Genomic DNA, 23637 nt, shown 5'->3' on the forward strand with positions numbered 1-23637 from the left:
GTTACAGGACTGGAGCAGGTGGTGGTGGGAGGATGCATGGGACAGGTTTTACACCGGGGGCGGTTACAAGGGTAGGAGCCAGAGGGTAGGGAAGGTGGTTTGGGGATTTCATAGGGATGAACTAAGAGGTTACGAAGGTTAGGTGGACGGCGGAAAGACACTCTTGGTAGAGTGGGGAGGATTTAATGAAGGATGGATCTCATTTCAGGGCAGGATTTGAGGAAGTCGTATTCCTGCTGGAGGGCCACATTCAGAGTCTGATCCAGTCCCGGAAAGTATCCTGTCACAAGTGGGGCACTTTTGTGTTTCTTCTGTGGGAGGTTCTGGGTTTGAGAGGATGAGGAAGTGGCTCTGGTTATTTGCTTCTGTACCAGATCGGGAGGGTAGTTGCGGGATGCGAAAGCTGTTGTCAGGTTGTTGGTGTAATGGTTCAGGGATTCCGGACTGGAGCAGATTCGTTTGCCACGAGGACCTAGGCTGTAGGGAAGGGACCGTTTGATGTGGAATGGGTGGCAGCTGTCATAATGGAGGTACTGTTGCTTGTTGGTGGGTTTGATGTGGACGGACGTGTGAAGCTGGCCATTGGAAAGGTGGAGGTCAACATCAAGGAAAGTGGCATGGGATTTGGAGTAGGACCAGGTGAATCTGATGGAACCAAAGGAGTTGAGGTTGGAGAGGAAATTCTGGAGTTCTTCTTCACTGTGAGTCCAGATCATGAAGATGTCATCAATAAATCTGTACCAAACTTTGGGTTGGCGGGCTTGGGTAACCAAGAAGGCTTCCTCTAAGCGACCAATTAATAGGTTGGCGTACGAGGGGGCCATCCTGGTACCCATGGCTGTTCCCTTTAATTGTTGGTATGTCTGGCCTTCAAAAGTGAAGAAGTTGTGGGTCAGGATGAAGCTGGCTAAGGTAATGAGGAAAGAGGTTTTAGGTAGGGTGGCAGGTGATCGGCATGAAAGGAAGTGCTCCATCACAGCGAGGCCCTGGACGTGCGGGATATTTGTGTATAAGGAAGTGGCATCAATGGTTACAAGGATGGTTTCCGGGGGTAACGGATTGGGTAAGGATTCCAGGCGTTTGAGAAAGTGGTTGGTGTCTTTGATGAAGGATGGGAGACTGCATGTAATGGGTTGAAGGTGTTGATCTACGTAGGCAGAGATACGTTCTGTGGGGGCTTGGTAACCAGCTACAATGGGGCGGCCGGGATGATTGGGTTTGTGAATTTTAGGAAGAAGGTAGAAGGTAGGGGTGCGGGGTGTCAGTGGAGTCAGGAGGTTGATGGAGTCAGGTGAAAGGTTTTGTAGGGGGCCTAAGGTTCTGAGGATTCCTTGAAGCTCCGCCTGGACATCAGGAACGGGATTACCTTGGCAAACTTTGTATGTGGTGTTGTCTGAAGGCTGACGCAGTCCCTCAGCCACATACTCCCGACGGTCAAGTACCATGGTCGTGGAACCCTTGTCCGCCGGAAGGATGACGATGGACCGGTCAGCCTTCAGATCACGGATAGCCTGGGCTTCAGCAGTGGTGATGTTGGGAGTAGGATTAAAGTTTTTTAAGAAGGATTGAGAGGCAAGGCTGGAAGTCAGAAATTCCTGGAAGGTTTGGAGAGGGTGATTTTGAGGAAGAGGAGGTGGGTCCCGCTGTGACGGAGGACGGAACTGTTCCAGGCAGGGTTCAATTTGGATAGTGTCTTGGGGAGTTGGATCATTAGGAGTAGGATTAGGATCATTTTTCTTCGTGGCAAAGTGATCCTTCCAGCAGAGAGTACAAGTGTAGGACAGTAAATCTTTGACGAGGGCTGTTTGGTTGAATCTGGGAGTGGGGCTGAAGGTGAGGCCTTTGGATAGGACAGAGGTTTCGGATTGGGAGAGAGGTTTGGAGGAAAGGTTAACTACTGAATTAGGGTGTTGTGGTTCCAGATTGTGTTGATTGGAATTTTGAGGTTTTGGAGGGAGTGGAGCTGGAAGTGGGAGGTTGAGTAGATGGGAGAGACTGGGTTTGTGTGCAATGAGAGGAGGTTGAGGTTTGCTAGAAAGGTTGTGAAGGGTGTGTGAGTTGCCTTTCCGGAGGTGGGAAACCAGGAGATTGGATAGTTTTTTGAGGTGAAGGGTGGCATGCTGTTCTAATCTGCAGTTGGCCTGTAGGAGGATGCTCTGAACAGCCGGTGTGGATGTGGGAGAGGAAAGATTGAGGACTTTTATTAAGGATAGGAGTTGACGGGAGTGTTCATTGGCTGAGTTGATGTGTAGGTGAAGGATTAGGTGGGTGAGGGCAATGGATTGTTCAGTTTGGAACTGGTATAGGGACTGATGGAAAGAAGGGTTGCAGCCAGAGATGGGAACTTTAAGTGTGAGGCCTTTGGGGGTAATGCCAAATGTCAGACAAGCCTGAGAAAATAAAATATGCGAGCGTAATCTGGCTAGGGTGAAGGCATGTTTGCGGAGGGAATGTAAATAAAACTTAATGGGGTCGTTGTGGGGGTGTTGTGAGGGTGACATGGTATTAGAAGGTGGAGAGTGTAACATGAGGTTGAAATGAAAATGAAAATAACTGGAGAAAGTAACTGGAGATCTGCTGTGAAAAAAGGCGAAAAAGTTTTGGATAAAGCTGGGCTATGTTGATCCTGTGGTGAACTTTTTATCAGGGAAGGGTAATGTTGTTGGGATAGTTCACTGAATACCTGCCAGAGATTTAGCCGAGGAGAGGAAGGATGGAAAGAGGATAGAGGGTGGTGTGAGGAAGGTGAGTGAGAGGGGAAGGACTGGAGTGGAAATGTGTATTGTTTTCACGTAAGAGATTGGTAATTTTAATATCTAGAGATAAATTTCACTATATGGGTTGCCCACAAGTTACACATCTGATTGTTTTCTGTACTTGAAAACATAACACTATGTTAATAAAACAGATACTGAGGAGCTCAACAACAGCAGTCTCTACATAGTAGGGATTGGTCCTAACAAACTAGTGTCTGGACAAGCAAATGCCACTTACACTCAGCTGCCAACATACATTATGGACACAGATCCACTGAAGGAGTGGTATCTGGTAAATCATAGACACTGTCTTGGAAAATAGAGATGGTTGTGGTTCCGTACTCTGCTGGAACTCTGTCCCAAAAAGGACACTCTTAGCACAATGCTTGTCAGTGTACAGATTATCATTGTCAACAATTAACACACATGTGGAGGGGGGGGGGGGGGTGGCAGGGGGAGGGACATTAACTTTGCCAAGTGGCACGTGTAAACCATAACAATAGATAACAAGTCAGCAGAATGTTGTGACTTTGAACCACATTACATGATAATCTAATAGAACACACAGTGCCGAGTAATCTGTGAAGGATGTAAAGTTGACACAGTGTTGAATGCTGATGTCTCTTCCCACATGTGTGTTAATACACTAGGATGTTGAAGCCACTGACTGCATACTGACAACTTGCTAGAATCAAAGTTAGACCCTTGAATGTAATGTACAGTCTGTGATCAAGCATAATGAGACACTTGATAGATTTTTTTGGAAAGCTTATTTCTAACAGGCTTTATACTGTATTTTAAAATTTAGCAAATACTATTGCAAAATTTTATTTCTTGTTGTACACTGCTCACTACTATGTTTTGGCTTTCCAGTTACATTACCATTAAAGCACAGTTCACACTGGTGGTAAAAGCTATAGGCTGCACAAAAGACAAAGGTAAGATTAGTGAAAGATTCAATACAGATATTGAAATCCAAACAACAAAAAGGAGACAGATAACTGTTAGTCTAATTGAGACTACACACAGACACACACCTGTTGACATTTTATATACGAGATGGGGGGGGGGGGGGGGGCTTCGGCAAGATCAGTTATTACCATAACTGCACTACTAATGTCCAGAACCTTCTATTTCATAAGATATTTGGTTTGTAATGTATGCGAAGTAATTACCCTTCTCTCCCTTTTCTCTAGCTTCAATGACAAGCAATGGCCAGAAGTAGTGTGGGCGAAGAGGCAGAGTGTGTAACTTCATGGCTTTAAAAATACCAAGTGCTATTTCCACCTTCTTCGCAGACAGAGCGACCTCAGCTGCAGTAAGCAGAGCGCAACTATTGCGTCCAGTGTTTTCCAAGTCCTCGCAGATGCTTACAATGATGGATGTTTCCTGTAATAAAAACATCACATTCATACATGAAATAATTAGGAAGGTGGCACACTTCAAATATTAAACATGCAACTAGAGAATGGATAACAGCAATTCTTCATTTGGTTGTACTTATTTTATTTTTTAGCAGAAAAATACCGTTTCATATGACTGACATCAATACAGCAAAGAGAGAAACTGCAATATGCAAGAAAATTACATCCAGCTTGTTAGACAAAGTCCTAGTGTTACATGAATCAAGAACTCCTAATCAAGATTTGAAAAATGCTGAGACTGCTGTATCAGTAGCTCATCTGCTCTGTGTTGCGGTAACATTATCTGTTTCGTAATCACAATCAATTTGTAAAATTGACAGAGAATCATGCTGTATTTCAACAATATGCACAGACTGCCAAACACATGAAGCACCCACAAGGGGAGGAGGAAACAAAATGAAAACTTCACAGGTTGAGAGGGTATCTGATGTTATTTCAATGATTACAAAAATCAAGTCAAATTTACAAAGAACTAAGCAGTACAAGTATCAATACAATGTTCACCTCTCTAGCCCAGATGTGTGGACTGATTCAGTTGACAGGCTGTCATAAGCTACTGCATCCTCTCCCAAGGCAAGTCGGCCCACAACTGTCATAACTGGTCCTCGATATTGCGGATACTGGCACTGGGACGGAGTTGACGTCTGAGCTAGTCCCAAATGTATGCTACTGGGGGTAGATTTGTGCATCTTTTAAGCTACAGGAGTATCTCAGCACTGCACAGTGTGTTCAGACAGACAAGTAGAATGTGTGGACGAGCAGTGTCTGTCGCACGAGAGGCATCTCTTGCCAGGTCGCTGCCACACTCGCCGATGATGGTCACCCAGGGTAGTACTGAACCTCGACTAACTACTGAACACAATCCAACACCATTCATCCAAAGTCAAGAGAGCATTTCAAACGCAGAGACATGGTGTCGACACCAGTGTAAGCGTGGGACCATAATTATCTAGTCTGGCTCCTGCTGGTCTCCAACCGACGGCGCGGGATGACACACATGTTGCAGAGGGTCCATTACTTTTCCTCTGGTGACAGCTACAGAGGTAACGGGGGTTACAATGTGCTTGGTGCACAGTTCAGCAATCCTCCTTTGTGGTAGTCAGATGCGGTTAACTGAACCCCGATGACAAGTATGCCTGCCCTCACATTCTCATTCTCATGCAGTCCAACAATGGACCACTGTCACATCCCAATGGCCCACAAATCACAATTTGACCAGCTGGAAAAATGGAGACCCATTATAAAGCCCCTTTCAAACTCTCAAGTGCAAACAGAGAAATCAAGCTCACGGGAAACTCTCAGAAGTTCCTCTTCTCCTACAGAGTGCTGTAAATTGAACAACATGGTCATAGACAAGAGGTCAATACTATCAAACATTTAAATTTTAATTTTAAAAACAGCTATCATGCTACCATTACACAAAGTAAGAGCAGATTCTCTGGATGCAAAGTGTAGAACATAAAAACAAAATACCAGTGGTTCCTACAACCAATTATCTTTCTTCGGGCAAGGCATTATGTGCAAACAACACACAGAACAGAATTGAAGCACTTGCCTTTTTCACACAAAGTTCTTACAAAATGAGGCATCCAGCCACAACTCACAACCTATCTTGTAGCTTTGCTTTGGTCAGTACCTCTGTCCTACATTCCCAACGCTATAGATGCTCTCATGCATATCATGTGAACTAATACTACTGAGAGAGAAAGCACTGGCAGAGCAGCAGGCATTTCATGGATCATGTGATATAACTCATTCAGCAACATTGCTGCCCACAAAAGGCAAGGGTAGAGGCCTGAGTCCCAGTCTGATAGACAGTTGAAAGTTTCACCAAAGCAAAAATGCCACTGCAGACAAAAGATCAGTTCCAATAACAAAACCTGTCCTGCGGCTAATCCCAGCAGTACTACTCCAGTATGGTACACCAGAGTGTTTCTGTGAAGTCTGGAAAATAGAAGAGTGGAAGCACATATGAAGCCAAGAAGATCATTCAGAAAATGTGCCCAAATAGTTCATTCAGTTACCTAAATAATTCATTTGACAAGAACAGTGCTCTCAAAAAGCCAGAGTCCAGGTTCTTAGTGGTGGACCTGCACACAGCTTAAAGTTCAAGAAATGTCATAACAGTCCACATTCACAACAGTGCATATTCTGTATAGGATGAAAGGTACATTATGAATACACTGGTGCTTGCTAAACAGATAACTTAATAGGTGATAACTTCTAGTTGCTGCTCAGTTGGATATTACCCAGAAGTGAAATGGTACAAAAATCATGGCACTCCTTAGTGGAAATGAAAATGGTACGAAACTGCTCAACAACTATAATTAATTAATAAGCACAAATTCATTATAAGATGACTTCCCATTCTGTAGACATCTCATATACTTACTTGATTAGTCTTCACAATGTCTTCAATAAAGAAATTACTGTAGTTCTGATAATCTGCATCATTAGGCAAATACTTAAACAGAGTATAAGCTTCTTGCACTTTCCCCAAATGTACAAGATGTGTGGCCAAATTAGCAACATTTGGGGTCATGTTAAGGAGCCCAGATGGAAACATCTGCAACACCTACAAAATAAACAATATAGTTTAATTTTCTTGTAACTGACAGACCAGTAATATTGGCAAATATAAACTGTAAATTACCACCAAAGAACTGAACCTATCTCTTTTGGACTTGGACTGGTATGTGTAAAAAGTAAAACAAAAATGTTACAGGAACTAATGTGGCTGGAAGAACACATTATTTTAATGTGGTGCCAAGTAATGTTATAGGTAAAAAAGATTGCAATAAAATTAAAATTACAAATGTTAATACAGATTCATCTATTCATTAAATTGTCATATTTTGTAGATCACATACAAAAGGAAACCTCAAGAATGTGGAACAAGTCAAGTAATACATTAACAAATTACAAGACACCAAAAAAACTTATTATGTTGGTTGCATTAACAATAAACTTTCCCTACAGCGCTTAACACTATTCACACTTAATGCTACATAAATTTAATCTAGTACGTTGAAAATAAAGCTGCTACTTTGGAAAAAACTGCTGCCTTCTTATTTATACAACAGTATTTTTCAAAAAACTGTGTGTACCTGTGTCTGTAAATACTGTGTCCTATTTATGACACATTACTGCTTGTGTCTTCCTGTGTGCTGGATGGAGACTCAAACCTTGGACTTACTGTCTTTCTTGTGTAAGTGTTTAACCAACAAAACTATCCAAGTTTGACTCATGACCCATAATCAGACCTTTAATTCTGCCAGTACCTCTTCTCCTACTTTCCGAAGCCCAAGTTCTGTTCCAGCACACAGTTTTAAGCTGCCAGGAAGTTTGAAATCAGCATACACTCTGCTGCAGGATGAAAATTCATTCTGGACCTTACTATTGGAAAAGCAGATTACAACAAATACTGCTACTTGCCACGTACCTAAAAGAATCTCACAATCCCCGATTCTAGATATTAATGTAACCTGTAAAAATAATGGCTAATGAGATATGTTTTTAATTTGAGTTTGAACTTACTGAGATTCTGTGGTAAGCCACCAAGCTACCACTTGGACATTGGGCACCAGACAACCTCTCTGACTGCGGAGCATGGCAGCTAGGGGAAGGCACTATAGCCAAGCTGCAGCGTGCAATGACTGCAGAGGGGCAGCCCAGCAGCACTTACAGCTTGCCAGCTAAGCATGCAATCGTTGCCCAGTGATCATTCTCATTCTATTCTGACCTCATGTGTTGTTCCTTATATTTACTGAACTGTCTTCCATATGTCGGCCAAGTGGCATTCCTAACATTGTATCTGTGGTTCACATAGTGCTGTATGACTGTTAAATACACTTATTCTGTAAGTGGTGTTTTGTATTTTTATGTTGTGAAATAAAACATAACTGATGATGATCCTGGGCATCACGGGCTGCCTTACCGGGTGCATCGATGGATTTCATGTTTCAGCAATTCCTAAAGCAGCAGTTAGAGGGGCAGAAATGTCAGGAATGTTTGTTGTCTGCATTGCTCTCCTGGCAGTCATCTGCACATCCACTGCTGTTTCCACCTTATGATTAGTCAGCAGAGGAGTAGGGGGCATGCAAGAAACTGCTCCAGCAGCATTTCGCCATGTTCCAAGTAACAGATTCAGATGTGGTCAAATCAGTTTTTCTGTCATGAATGTTGCCTAGTTCATACCAGCTTTTGGACAAACTGGCCACTCTCATGGAACAAGTGCACCGGACCTTTGATAAAAACGTGTGCTTTGTTAACTATCTACTTTCACCGCCACAGCCATGTAATTGCATCCCATGTGAAATTCTACCAGTATCATAAACAGCCTAACCAGTCAAATAACGCATGGGCAACTGAACTGCAGGGAATCAATAGGAAATGTCATTTCGTGACTCGTGTCAATATTTAATGTGGAAATGATGAGTACAGACATGATTATTCAGGTGGCATCAGCTAAGGACATGTGTCAGAAAGCTCTACAAGCAGGGGACCCTTCTGGAAATTGTAAAGTGGTCCCAATCTTTTGATGTTTCCAAGAGCATGAACCTGGGTTCATGTGTTGGCAGTCGCATCAGACCTGAAAGAGTGGTCCACTCTGGCCAACATGGCCAATGCAGTAACAGTAGTGCACAAACATCGTCCTCTCACTCTAGATCATAAACAAGGAAAGAAGTCTCTGCCCCCCTCCCCCCCACATCATTTTCATCATGCTCAGAATGTTTTCAAACACATGTCAGAGAAGACTGTCCCAAAATTTGGGCATGGTGGAAGGCATGCCAGGTCAGTCATCTCCCATGTCTGCTGCACTCTAAACAAGAAACACTTGCCTCAACAAGACCTAATGGATATTAACCCTCCACTTGGTGCACCTGTGTATAAAGTGCACCAACCATTGAAAACATTGTCTTGTAGCATGCCTCTGTTGTTATACATCTGTGAACTCCTACCTGTTCCTTCATTACTGCTTCAGTAACACAGTAATAAGCTGTGTTGTCATATGTCCAACTGAGCAGCCATAATGTAAAATAAACAGCAAGCTATGTGAGAAAAAAATTACAAACCGTGCAAGAACATGAACAAGATAATGAGCTAGCAGCACACTCACATAATGAGGCAGCTGTCTATGAGATACTTAGTGATCGAATAGGCAGTTGGCTGAGATCTGATGCAGCTGCTTTGTTTAATCCTTTGAGAGGGTCATTACTGTACAGTAACACTTGTACGCGGCAAGAGAGTGATATAATGAAATTTTATTTTATTATTATTATTATTTAATTAAACTGTGCTTTAGCCCATACAATGTAAGTTATTATATCATTGTTGAATAAAACTAAGATTAAAGTGTGATTTTGCTCATACATGTTTTCCTTGTAACATAAATACAGCTATTCTTTTACATGCGTATAAAATAAAATGTATGCCCAGTTTTGTTACAAAAACAATGTGCCCATGCGGCTTTTCACAGATGATGCTGTCGTGTACAGAGAAGTTGCAACATTAGAAAATTGCAGCGAAATGCAGGAAGATCTGCAGTGGATAGGCACTTGGTGCAGGGAGTGGCAACTGACCCTTAACATAGACAAATGTAATGTATTGTGAATACATAGAAAGAAGGATTCTTTATTGTATGATTATATGATAGCGGAACAAACACTGGTAGCAGTTACTTCTGTAAAATATCTGGGAGTATGCATACGGAACGATTTGAAGTGGAATGATCATATAAAATTAATTGTTGGTAAAGTGGGTGTCAGGTTGAGATTCATTGGGAGAGTCCTTAGGAAATGTAGTCCATCAACAAAGGAGGTGGCTTACAAAACACTCGTTCGCCCTATACTCGAGTATTGCTCATCAGTGTGGGATCCGTACCAGGTCGGGTTGACAGAGGAGATAGAGAAAATCCAAAGAAGAGCGGCATGTTTCATCACAGGGTTATTTGGTAAGCGTGATAGCGTTATGGAGATGTTTAGCAAACTCACGTGGCAGACTCTGTAAGAGAGGCATTCTGCATCGCAGTGTAGCTTGCTGCTCAGGCTTGGAGAGGGTGCGTTTCTGGATGAGGTATCAAATATGTTGCTTCACGTTACTTATACCTCCAGAGAAGATCATGAATGTAAAATCAGAGAGATTCGAGTGTGCATCGAGGCTTTCCGGCAGTTGTTCTCCTCGCGAACCATACGCGACTGGAACAGGAAAGGGAGGTAATGACAGTGGCACGTAAAGTGCCCTCCGCCACACACCGTTGGGTGGCTTGCGGAGTATAAATGTAGATGTAGATGCTATTGTGCTTTCATTCGAATCTTGCACCCCAGTTGGGTTCTCTCAGAAACTGTTCATCACGCGCTGACTTTGTGCAATACACAAGTGCAGCTACAGATTGACATTAGTGCCTCTGCATCCCTGTTGGATTTTTAAACTTTTTGTCCAACTGCACTGCCCCTTTGCTCTACAGCTTGCTGCTTAGTGGCATGTAACAAACAAAACATTCCACTTGTTGGACAAACCATGATAACGGCAAAGTACAAAACTGTTGTACAGTACCTTTCTTGTCACAGCACAGACACACAGCTCTCAAGGTATGCATTTTAGAGCCAATATTTATTAGCCTGTTTTTTTTTGTGTTTTGGTCCATACCAATACCTCTGAAAATTTGTAGATATTGTTCCAGTGCACCCTATTTGTCCAGAGGAACATGACCTTTGAATCACACTGTACAGTTTGTTTCTGGATATTAAATAATATAAGGGGCGTTCAAAAAGAAATGAGCCAGAGGCATAATTACAGAAATCAGTACCTGTATGTTAGAAGTATTGACCCTGGCTGTTGAGACACTTGTCCCACTGTGACACAAGGTGGTGAACGTCTGTCTCATAAAATTCCAAGGGCTGCAATGTTAACCAGTTCTGCACATATAGCTGGACATCGTCATCCAAGGTGAATCGTTTGCCCCTATGCTGACATTCTTCTTTGATCAAGATGGCCCCCTTCTGATTCACTTCCTGCAGCACAGGACAAGAGTGAATACTCAGCGTTACTCGCAAACCTTGACCACCCTTCGCCAAGTGATCAAATCAAAATGACCAGGCAATCTCACCTGTGGGGTCATTCTGCTCCACACCAACTCAAAGCCTCAGACGGCCAACACAGTCGTGACACTCCCACAGAAATTCAAGGGGTTATTCTTAGGAAATACGGTGCGAAGTTGTGGTTTAGTGTGTTTCAGTGCACAATACGCCAGCCTCATGGCAAACGGCGGACGAAGGCCGGCCGGCACGTTATGAAGGTGACACAGTTTTGCAACGAGCATTGGTATGTGTGTATATGCGCGGCAGCCATCAGAACGCAGCATTAGCAGAATTATGCAGGCGCGGGCCGCGTGTGGCGTGTTTGCGTTAGCCAACTCATCGAGAACCTTCTAATAAACACGCCGCCACGTAACCGTTGGATTCAGCAGCGGTCTGCACTATTTAAGGGCATCAGAGGTGGGCTTTGGCATTCAGTTCGATCGTCTGAGTGTTCGGTCGCAGTCACATTGTCATCATCAGTGACGCTGTCTCCGAGGACCGGTCGGCGGGGGGCATTGCCGCTGCTGCATTGGCATCTCCCAGCATCATCACGAGCTGCCGCGTTTGTGAGCTGGGCCGCACCTCGTGCTGCTAACCTCCTACCACCTGTGCAACCACTGACCGAGCACGGCGTCGCGTTCCCCGGACTGCGTGCATCAGCTCGTCTCCACCACGACACGAGCGGTGTGGCTGAGCTACCGGAAAATATATTGGAAGAACCAACAATAAAGAGGGGGGGAAAAAAAAAAAGCCACCTTCTTCTACCCAGCCTCGCCCTACAACCCCGAGCACGTCACCCGCTCCGGTCATCCCATTACAAGTGGTGTCAGTCGGGCAACCTGCGCATCACACACTTCTGTTACAATTGGTGACAGTAGTGGTCTTTTCCCTGGATTTGGAAGAAATTGTGGCTGGTAATCGACGAAGATATGTGGCACCTGAGAAGGGCAACAATGGATCAGCAACTCCTGCAACATGACAAGTAAGTGCCAATTTTTTGTTTGGTGGTTTGTCTGAACTGGCAGCATAGTCCGTCTTCCCTTCCTGTTCTTCTTTCTGGGCTTACTGTAGTCTTGATTCGATAGCTGGTAGCGATGGAGATGTCTGTGTCAGCCGACGTGGCTATTCAGCAGCTACTTGAGCGAGTGTCGGAATTAGAGATAGAGCTTACTTGGTCTAAAAAAGCGAGCAAAGAACAGTTTCCTGTTAATGCAGTAATTCTTGACACTAACACTGCGTCTTTGGTCACCCCTTTCTCGGGAAAAGCTGGGGAGGATGTTATGATTTTTTTTTTTTGAGAACCTTAACACGGCCACTAAATTGGTAAATTGGGATGCAGAAATAGAATGTATCACAGGAATGGGGAATCAATAGAAGCTTTTGTAGATCGAATTCGAAAAATTAATGTTAACACCTATGAGCTAACGGATTCCGATAGGGTTAATGAAGCCATTCTCCATTCTGCAGGAAGCTGAGCAGAGGGCACTAGACGCATTTTTGCGGGGAATGCAACCCGAAACCTCCCGCAAGATTAGGATGGAATTCCCTAAGACTCTCAATGAGGCAGTCGGAATCGCTGTGGTGTTAGAGGAAGTTGAAGCAGTAACAAAGACGCGGGACAGGAAAGCAGTGTTTAATGCAGAAATAAAATGTTTCTGATGTGGTCGGATGGGACACATTAGATGTGATTGCAAGGAAGTGCAGTGCAGGAAATGCAGACGTTGGGGTCATATGGAGTGTAATTGCAATGGGTCCTGGCAGAAACATGATAGGAAACTGCAAGGTGGGCCTCACCCCCCTCAGTTAAATGGGGCAGGGGGTGGTGGTCCACTGTGCAACACCCCTGGTAAGGATTAATGCTAGTGCAGAATCAGTGGCAGACTTTTTTCTGACCAGCTTGGTGAGGGGCAGACCGTGCAAATTTTTATTGGATACCGGGTCTTAGGTATCCGTGGTGAGTAGAAGTGTACTCAGTAAAGTAGAATTAAAACCACCACTCTGGGTGCTAAGTGGCGTGGGTGGGGGACAGGTGAAGTCACTCGGATCAGTGGTGTTAAACTTCCAAGTAGGAATGAGGAACTTCCAGGTGAAGGTAGAAGTTCTTCCAGTTGTTGGCAGCAGCTATGATGTCATACTCGGATTGGATTTCCTGGTTGCGCACCACGCAAAAAATGGCTCTGAGCACTATGGGACTTAACATCTATGGTCATCAGTCCCCTAGAACTTAGAACTACTTAAACCTAACTAACCTAAGGACATCACACAACATCCAGCCATCACGAGGCAGAGAAAATCCCTGACCCCGCCGGGAATCGAACCCGAGGACCCGGGCGTGGGAAGCGAGAACGCTACCGCACGACCACGAGATGCGGGCTACGCACCACGCAAAAGTTAACCTGGAACAGCATACAGTAGAACTGGATGGAATAGAATTTCGCCTAGGTTCTGCGGCCGAAAAACCATTACTGTTGCAAGGAACTGCCCAGACGTCAGGTGGGCCACCTAAACTGCATACAAGGTCCCTTAGGGTTAATTCGCGGGATACTATACCGAAGGGTACAGGGAAAATAATCTGGGCAGATGTTGGAGCTAGCGTGCCGGTAAATTTGTTGTGTGCCATTGAACCTTTGTCTGAGAATGAGCCGCTGTATAAAATAAGGTGTTTTACGTGCCGTAGCGCGTCCTACGTGTGGGACATAGAAGGAAAAAAGGTTGTGCCTGTCAGTATTGATAATTTTGGCCTTGAAGAGGTGCAGTTAGCACGGGGTACCGTAATAGCAAATCTGGAGATAATAGGAGAAGATGAACTGGATAAGGACTTCGCAGCAGATTACACAATGCCGGGAGAGCCTGTCAGCTGGTCCGCACTGAGGGGTAAAGTAGCACATTTAGAAGGGCAAGACAGAGAAGCCATGGAGAACCTTTTGATGGAATATAAAGAGTTATTTAATTCTCATGGTCCACTACCCGGCACACCGCTAGTTCAGTATTACATCCCCAATAGGAATGAAGCACTGGTGTATAAACGCCCATATCGTGTTCCAAAAAGTTTACAGCCTGTCATGGAAGAATTTATTAATCAACAGCTTAGGGATGGGATAATAGAAACCAGTAATAGTCCCTGGTCCGCTCCCGTTGTAATAGTGGGTAAAAAAAAAGTCACCTGATGGGGCAAGGCATATCGTTTTTGTTGTGATTATCGTTTCCTGAATCAAAAAACTGTATCGGATGCTTACCCAATGCCTAATATCACTGAAACTCTGGATAATTTGGGCCAGTGTCGGTACTTCAAGACCTTGGATCTTCGAAGCGGGTATTACCAGTTGGAGGTCGCCCCAGAAGACCGACCGAAGATAGCTTTTTCAACACCTACAGATCATTTTCAGTATCAGCGAATGCCTTTCAGACTCAAAAATGCTCCGTCAACCTTCCAACGGTTACTAGATAGCGTGTTTCGAGGGCTGAAACCTAATCAGTGTATGGTAATTTGGACGACATAATTGTTTTCTCAAAGGACGTGCAAGAACGTAGAAAAATTTCATTTTTTGTTGCAAGAAGTCTGATATTTAGGTCATATTATAGGACAGGAGGGTGTCCGCATGGATCCAAAACTTGTAGAGGAGGTAATGAATTTTCCGACACCTACAAAAGTAAAAGAGTTGCAGTCTTATTTAGGTCTTGCCAATTTTTACAGGAGGTATACTCCAAAATTTGCGGATATTGCAAGGCCCCTCATGCAGTTGTTGAAGAAGGGAGCAAAATTTCACTGGTCAGCAGAATGTGAAGAGGCTTTTCAAAAGTTAAAAAATTTGTTAACATCTAGTCCGGTTTTGGCTTTTCCAGATTTTAGTAGACAGTTTATATTATCTTGCGACTCTATCAATTTTGCTTTGGGTATTGTATCACCTCAGGAAATAGATGGGCAAGAACACCCGATAGCATATGCTTCCAGACAGCTAAACAATGCAGAAAAAAATTTCTCAACAACCAAGAAGGAGTTATTGGCATTAATTTTTGCAGTAACCTATTTCCAGTGTTATTTGTATGGACGACATTTCAAGGTGATTACTCACCATGCAGCACTTAAGTGGGTGTTAGGGCTTAAAGACCCAACGAGTAGATTAACTAAGTGGGCCTTGTGTCTTAGTGAGCACAATTTTGAAGTGATTCATCGACCGGGTAAATTGCACGGAAACGCAAATGGTCTGAGTCGTAAAGTATGCGCCATGGAATGCACAGGAATAAATGAGAACAAATGGGTAGAGGCACAAACCGCCGACACAGATTGTCAACGATATACCTCGCAGCGACAGTTCGTTGTGGAAGACGGGATATTGTACCGTGAAACTAGGAATGGTCCATGCTTACACGTACCAAAAAAACTGCGAAGCGAAATTTTAAGGCAAGCACATGATTCAATTTTTTCTGGTCATTCGGGTCAAAGAGCAATGGAAAGGAGGGTAGCACAGAGTTATTGGTGGTCAATGCGTAGGCAAGATGTCGATCAGTACGTAAAGAATTGCATTCCGTGTGCTCAATGGGCGGAATTGAATCACCAGAAAATCGTGTTGCAACGACTACCAGAGGTGGATAGACCTCTCCAATTACTTGGCGTAGATGTCTTAGGACCATTTGCGCAAACACCAACGGGTAATTGCTATGTTTTAACAATAATAGATCATTTTTTGCGCTGTGTGTCTATGACAGCTATTCCGGACCAGTGAGCCGAAACAGTGGCGTACACCATGGTACATCAATGGATATTGAAATGTGGAACACCTGAAACTATAATTGCAGATCAAGGGTCAAACTTTATGTCCGATTTGATGAAACAGCTATGCAAGTTGTTGCATGTAAAGAAATTGAGAATGAGCGCATTACACCCGCAGGCTAATGGTCGGACCAAGAGAGTTCATACAATAGCTAAGATGTTAAGTTGTTATGTAAATTCTCAACACAACAATTGGGATACCCTATTGGTGTTTGTAGCCGCGGCGTATAACTCAAAAGTGCATGAAAGTACAGAATTGTCTCCGTATGAAGTACTATTCGGTCGGAAGATTCAATCACTGTTTGAATTGCTCAAGACCCCACCAGGAACCGATATTTCGGCTGTTAAGGATTTATCCACAAAGTTGAAAACAATCTGGCGGCAGGTGAAAAAAATGAACACTAAAGCATTAGAGAGACAGAACAAAGTTCACAATAGAAAGGCGGCTTTGCCCAAATATCATGTAGGACAATAGGTGGTGACGACTAATCCGTATGTGCCAAAAGGCAAAACGAAAAAATTTGTATCCCGTTATCAAGGTCCTTTCCAGGTGATCGAGATGCCATCGCCAGTGAATGTAAAATTACAGCTTCCAACTCGCCCTACTATTGTGCATGTGAGCCGAATTAGGCCTTTCAAGGGGAATTTTGAGGAACTTCCTTTCTCGTTTGCAGTAACTTCTAGTGGAGAGAAAGATGAATCTAAGAAAAAGAATAAGAAAGGAGTAGATAAACAAGAGAACCAAGTTAATTTTGGAAGCAATCAGACATGCTATTATGCTCTTAGGCCACGAAGAGCTAGTGTGAGTTGTTTTTCTTTTGTTTCTCAGAAGGTGTGACGTTTGGGTAAGACCAGCAGTTCAAATGACATGGGTTGCGTGAAGAAGGAAGAGGGAAGATGGAAGTTGTACACTATCTCTCAGCATAGTTATTCTGTTTTGCTTTTTGCAACTTAGGTGAAGCCTTGAAGGTACATCCTATATCAAGTGGTGTTTTGTTCTCGCGACAAGTGGACGTAATTATGTCCGGGCATCAATGGACCTTAAGGGTGGACTGTAATATTTGGGCGATTGAAGACGAAATCTGTAAATTAGAGGATACATTTAATGAACTTCATTCCATGGTGGCTAATCAGTCAAGTTTTAATGACACACAGGGGGAATATCAGCTACTACGATCAGCTTTTGCACGCAATGCGTGGGCACCTAACCCCCGTACTGCTACCTTCGGAACGACTTTTGGGGAGGATTACAGAAAGTTCAATCCGAATTGCCCGCTTCCCTGGAGCTACTGGCGACATTAACAGATGAACACTTATCCCTGTACTACAAAATGGCCACTGTTACCAGTACGTGGACGGGTACCCTGCTGAGAATTCATATCATAATACCATTAACATGTAAGGATTGTAAATTTGAATGTTACACCTTGCATACGTATCCAGTGAAGTGGGAAATTTTGCAGAAATTCGTACAATTAACCGTACGGGAAATACTGTTAGTCGCACGTAATAGACAAGCTCATGCGTTCCTCACTGCACAAGACTTGCTGGGTTGTCGAACATGTCCAGTTACCATCTGCCCCGCAAAATTGTTACACACTGTTCCCAAATCTTGTGAGTATTCTCTATTCCGCTCTCAAGAACCAGTTGCGGAGTGCCCTAAGGAAATTATAGAAGGCACGGTGCAGTTCTTTCAGCAAGTGGGTCCACATTGAGTATTTTCAGTAATGGAAAACACAGTCGTTATTTGCGTTTGTTACGGGCAGGGTAAGCAAGGGAGTACGCAAAGAATAGAACTGCAGGGGCAAGGACTGTTAATTAACGGCACACACTGTGACATTTCAGGGCCAACTTTCCGTTTACCAGTCGTGATTACTGGAGCTACAATCATGAACATAACACGCACATTGATCTATGTACCCGACCAACCGGTGCAATTTGTCATGAAAGAAAATCTCACTCTTTTGAATAGCACATTAGACCTGACTTTGCTTGCCTCTTTGGACTGGATGCTAGCAGCTCAGGGTGGACGTATAACTATGGAACATCTTTTTCAACGAGTGCATGAGTACCGTAATGAACATAAGCAACGCTTACTAGTTATTGGATCATCAGCCACCACCACCTGTATTTTTATCTTTGTCATAGGATTAGTGTACTATCAGCTCAAGAGAAAGGTAGCCCAAATCCCGCCCCTTCCAACCTTTAACCTAAGGGACCAGACAAAAATCACTGAACAGTTGTGATACACTCCAGCAGAACACCAAGTAATGTTTATGGACAAAGATTAGACTGAGGATAGAAATGAATGAACACAGTGTAAATAGTAAATCAAATGAATTTTGTGGTGTTTGTGAAGTGAACTGTACTTGTTTTGACTTTTTGGTTGAATTCAGGGACGAATTCTTTTTGTACGAGGGAGGAATTGTAGAGGACAAGGGGTTATTTTTAGGAAATACAGTACGAAATTGTGATTTAGTGTGTTTCAGTGCGCGATGCGCCAGGCTCACGGCAGACAAAGGCCGGCCAGCGCATTATGCAGGTGACACAGTTTTGCAACGAGCATCGGTATGTGTGTACGTGTGCGGCAGCCATCAGATCGCAGCATTAGCAGAATTACGCAGGCGCGGGCCGCACGTGGTGCGGTTGCATTAGCCAATTCATCGAGAACCCTCTAATAAACACGCCGCCGTGTAACCGGTGGATTCAGCAGCGGTCTGCACTATTTTAGGGCATCAGAGATGGGCGTCGGCATTCGGTTTGACTGACTGGGCGTTCAGTCGCTGTCACATCATTGTCATCAGTGACCCTGTCTCCGAGGACCGATCCGTGGGGGGCGTTGCCTGATGCTGCATCGGCGACTCCCGACGTCGTTATGAGCCGCCGCGTCTGCGAGCTGGACCGCACCTCGTGCTGCTAACCTCCTACCTCCTGCGCAGCTGCTGTCCGAGCGCGGCATCGCATTCCCCGGACTGCGTGCATCAGCTCGTCTTCACCACGACACAAGCGGTGGGGCTGAGCTACCAGAAAATGTATTGGAAGAACCAACAATAAAGAGGAAGAGCGCCAAAAACAGCCACCTTCTTCTACCCAGCCTCGCCCCACAACCCCGACCATGTCACCTGCTCCGGTCATCCCATTACAATACAGTCCGGACATCTCTCCCTGTGATTATGCCACTTTTGGTCCCCTTAAAAAGGCTCTGAGGGGCAAACGATTCACTTTCGATGATGAAGTCTACTGTCCGTGCAGAACTGGTTAACATCACAGCCCTGGGACTTTTATGAGACAGCCATTCACCACCTCGCGTCACAGTGGGACAAGTGTGCCAACAGCTAGGGTCAACACTTGTAACATACAGGTATTGGTATTTGTAATTATGCCTCCAGCTTGTTTCTTTTGGAACGTCCCTTATATATGCAATACTGAGTAAAACTGGAATGTTATTAAATGTACTAAGGGGAGGAAAAATTGTGCAGAAAGGTTGTTATTTGTGGTGATTTTAATATTAATGCTGACTTTAAACTTAATGAAAAGTTTGCTATGCATATGAAGGATCTTGTACCTGTATATGGCTTAAGTCTCAACTTTGAGGACTATACAACATTAACACAAGCTACTGTAACATGTCTTGACAACACTTAGTGGTAACTATCACATTATGACAAAAAAATTCATTTTAATTATAAGCACATATTTTTGTACTGCTACTAAATTTTAACAAAATCTGCATCATAAACAGAATCAGAAAATTGTCTAAGATAATGGCATCAGTTTTTAAAATATTAGGAAAAATGTACTCGTCAGTTAGCAAAATGTGTTCAATAAACATCAACTACAACACCTACATAAGGCAATTCATTAATTTATTCACTGAATGTTTTTACATTACATTTGTTGTATTCCATGTATTCTGCCAAGAGGGGTCTGTGGGATGAGAAAAGAAGTCAGAGATGTACATTTTATTTACATGAAATATAATGAAATGATTTAACATTATGGACAATTATAGTAGCCTTGTGTGAATCCTAATTATATAATTAACTTAAAACATTAATATTAAGTATTTCAGTGAAAACGCTCCACAGTGGAGAGGGAGCTGCCCAGCAAAACATTCTTTACTTTAGTCTTAAACTCCAACATAATATTTACAAGGTAGTAATATACTTAAGCAGACTTTGAATAAATATGTGTTCATGTACTTTTCTCCTTTCTGTACCAATCTTAATCTCCTGATGTCTTTGTAGTAGCGTGTTTTGTCCTATTGTTATAGTCATGCTTTTCAGTATTTTTTGAGAAAAGAGAAATACTAGAAATGACAAAGGCCATTAATGAATATACAGGGCAATTCGGAGAAATAGTAAATATTTTAGGTTATGGTAGTATAGATTAATCTGAATAAAACATTCCATATGGTATGTGTCCAATTTCTAATGGTTCCAGAGAAAAGTTTTCATTTTGCATTTTGATACTCTAGTTGCTATAGGTTTATTTATCAACTGTCGTTTTTGTTTCGATGTTCAACTTGTGAAGTTGTGGTCGAGTTTACATAAATCAATTTTTCATTCGTGACTGTGATTTGTAGGCCACTTCCACAATATTTACAAATGTTAGGTATGACAATATGGCATTTGTGTAAGGGATTTGCAACGGAAATGATGATGCTGCTTGGAGAGAATGTAGTAGACGAGTTCCTAACTGGAGAGTCGCAGACGTTATAGCGTTTTCTTGTGTTTTCACTAAACCAAGTCTCAGCAGTCAAATTTCCTCGTAGTTTGTAAATGAACAAATTATGCCTTAATTAGGCGCTCAGTCCGGAACCGCGCGACTGCTACAGTCGCAGGTTCAAATCTTGCTTCGGGCATGGATGTGTGTGATGTCCTCAGGTTAGTTAGGTTTAAGTAGTTCTAAGTTCTAGGGGACTGATGGCCACAGATGTTAAGTCCCATAGTGCTCACAGCCATTTTTTATGCCTTAATTATAAAATGTTATTCATTTGGTGGAACACAGTCTTTCAACAAGCAAATGAAGAATTTCTATACATACAAGAATATGACAGATATTATATATGCAAGACCTCAGTCCTTATCATTTGGAGCAGATCCAACAACTTAGAGGAGGAGTTGACGGCAGTAGACTGGAATTTTGACACTGGATAATTCTAATTCAATGAGTAAGGCCCCCCCCCCCCCTTTAAGTCATGATGGTAGCCCTAATACCTGTAACTCTCATCAGTGATATGATAATCACCCACAAGCCTTTGTGGACACATGAGTTTCAAGAACACTTCACTGTGAATGTACTATTCTGAATCTACATCTACATTTATATTCTGCAAACCACTGTGAAGTGCATGAAAGAGGGTACATCCAATGGTACCATTTTTTAGGGTTGTTTCCTTGTTCCGTTCATGTATGGAGCACAGGAAGAATGATTGTTTAAATGCCTCTATTTGTGCTGTAATTAATCTAAGCTAGTCCTCATGATCCTAGATTGTTTAAATGCCTCTATTTGTGCTGTAATTAATCTAAGCTAGTTCTCATGATCCTACAGGAGCAAAATGTAGGGGATTTTAGTATATTCTTAGAGCCATCATTTATAGCCAGTTTTGAAGACTTTGTAAGTGGGCTTTCTTGGGATAGTTTGTGTCTATATTCAAGAGTGTGCCACTTCAGTTTCTTCAATATCCATGTAACACTGTCCCATGGATCACACAACCTACGACTATTTGTGCTGCTCTTCTCTGCATACATTTTATATCTCTTTTTAGTCCCATTTTAGTACAGTCCCACACACATGAGCGATATTCCAGGATGGGTCACAAGAGTGATTTGTAAGCTGTCTCCTTTGTAGACCAATTACACTTCCCCAGTTTTCTACCAATATAACAAAGTCTGCCACTAGCTTTACCAAAATCGGTGTCTATGAGATAGCTCCATTTCACATCCCTGCAAGGTGTTACACTCAGGTACTTGAATGAGTTATTTATTCCAACTGTGACTCACTGATATTACAGCCACAGAATACTGCCCCACCCCCCCTCCCCCTTAAGTGCACAATTTTACATTTCTGAACATTTAAAGCATGTTGCCAATCTTTGCAGCACTTTCAAATATTATCAAGAGCTGACTGAACATTTATGAAGCTTCATTTACGCAGTATTTTGTTATAGACAAGTGCATCATCTGCAAGAGGTTTGAGGTTACTATTAATATTGTATGCAAAGTCATTAATATACAACATGAATAGCAAGAGTCGCAACACACTGCCCTGGGGCACACCCAAAGTTACTTCTATATGTGTTGATGACTCCGCATCCAGGATCGTTTGTTGCATCCTCCCTACCAAAAAGTCCTCAATACAGTCACAAATTGTGATTGATATCATTATATTGTACTTTTGATAATAAGCGTAGATGTGGTACAAATTCAAATGCTTTTTGCAAACAAAGATGTACTGAATATTTCATTATTTCATGTGAAAAAAGTGTGAGTTAGTTTTCACATGATCAACATTTTCAGAATCCATGGTGGTTGGCATGGAGGAGATCATTCTGTTCAAGAGATCTCATTATGTTTGAGCTCAGAAAATGTTACCCAATGTATCCGGACTGGAAAGCTTCGTTGATCGTGACATCATAGCCTATCGAACATATCATGTCACCGAAAATGCAAATAAAGACTTTGGCAAATCAACTTATATGTCACCCTCACCCTTTTCCTTGTATACCCGTAGTAGACGTAAGATATCAGTTAATGAAACTGTTTTTATATGGATTAAAGGTAAAGGTACCTGTGAATATGTTAAATTTGTTGGAGATTGTACATTGTATTTTCATAAATAAAGTGATCTGTAGCGTAGCTTAAAAACGGACAACAGCGACTGTTAACCATCCGTTACCGTGGGTAAACGAATCATTGATGTCAATGCTGAAGTTCAGTCTGCAACCACAAAACACTGCAGGTCCGTCCAGTAGAGAGTGTGCAGCGACAGATTTGATCGTATTCTTTTTCTTGTCGGCGGCAGATGTGGTCATTTCGACGTCTACATCTAGAATCTGTCGACATAGAGTATGCAACAGCATGTTACGTAAGCTCTCTGAGCGTGTGACCTTTGATCCCGCCGATAAGGCGTCTCAAGGCCATCTTGGCAGCGCGCCAGCCGCGGACAGACTGACGCACCAGAGATGACTTACACAAGATACGTTCGCCGTCGCCGTGCAAGACAGACTATATATAAAACAATTGAAGACGTCGAAATGACCACATCTGCCGCCGACAAGAAAAAGAATACGATCAAATCTGTCGCTGCACACTCTCTACTGGACGGACCTGCAGTGTTTTGTGGTTGCAGACTGAACTTCAGCATTGACATCAATGATTCGTTTACCCACGGTAACGGATGGTTAACAGTCGCTGTTGTACGTGGTGGTACAGGCGTACCCAATGTATCCGGACTGGAAAGCTTCGTTGATCGTGACATCATAGCCTATCAAACATATCATGTCACCGAAAATGCAAATAAAGACTTTGGCAAATCAACTTATACGTCACCCTCACCCTTTTCCTTGTATACCCGTAGCAGACGTAAGATATCAGTTAATGAAA

The 23637-nt window shown here is 43.0% G+C and overlaps 1 protein-coding gene across 2 annotated transcripts in view; it reads right to left on the reverse strand.

Annotated features, from left to right (window-relative positions):
• The window catches only part of LOC126483781 (leucine-rich PPR motif-containing protein, mitochondrial-like), a 167410-nt gene that overhangs the window by 93019 nt on the left and 50754 nt on the right, over positions 1-23637 (reverse strand). For both annotated transcript variants that reach the window (XM_050106938.1, XM_050106939.1), the window contains exons 6-7: positions 6573-6755; positions 3932-4145 (exon numbers count right to left, since the gene is read on the reverse strand). In XM_050106938.1, coding sequence (XP_049962895.1) covers positions 3932-4145; positions 6573-6755 — 397 coding nt within the window. The remainder of the gene's footprint in view (positions 1-3931; positions 4146-6572; positions 6756-23637) is intronic.

Source organism: Schistocerca serialis, chromosome 6, assembly GCF_023864345.2.
Source record: "Schistocerca serialis cubense isolate TAMUIC-IGC-003099 chromosome 6, iqSchSeri2.2, whole genome shotgun sequence".
Lineage (NCBI taxonomy): Eukaryota > Metazoa > Arthropoda > Insecta > Orthoptera > Acrididae > Schistocerca > Schistocerca serialis.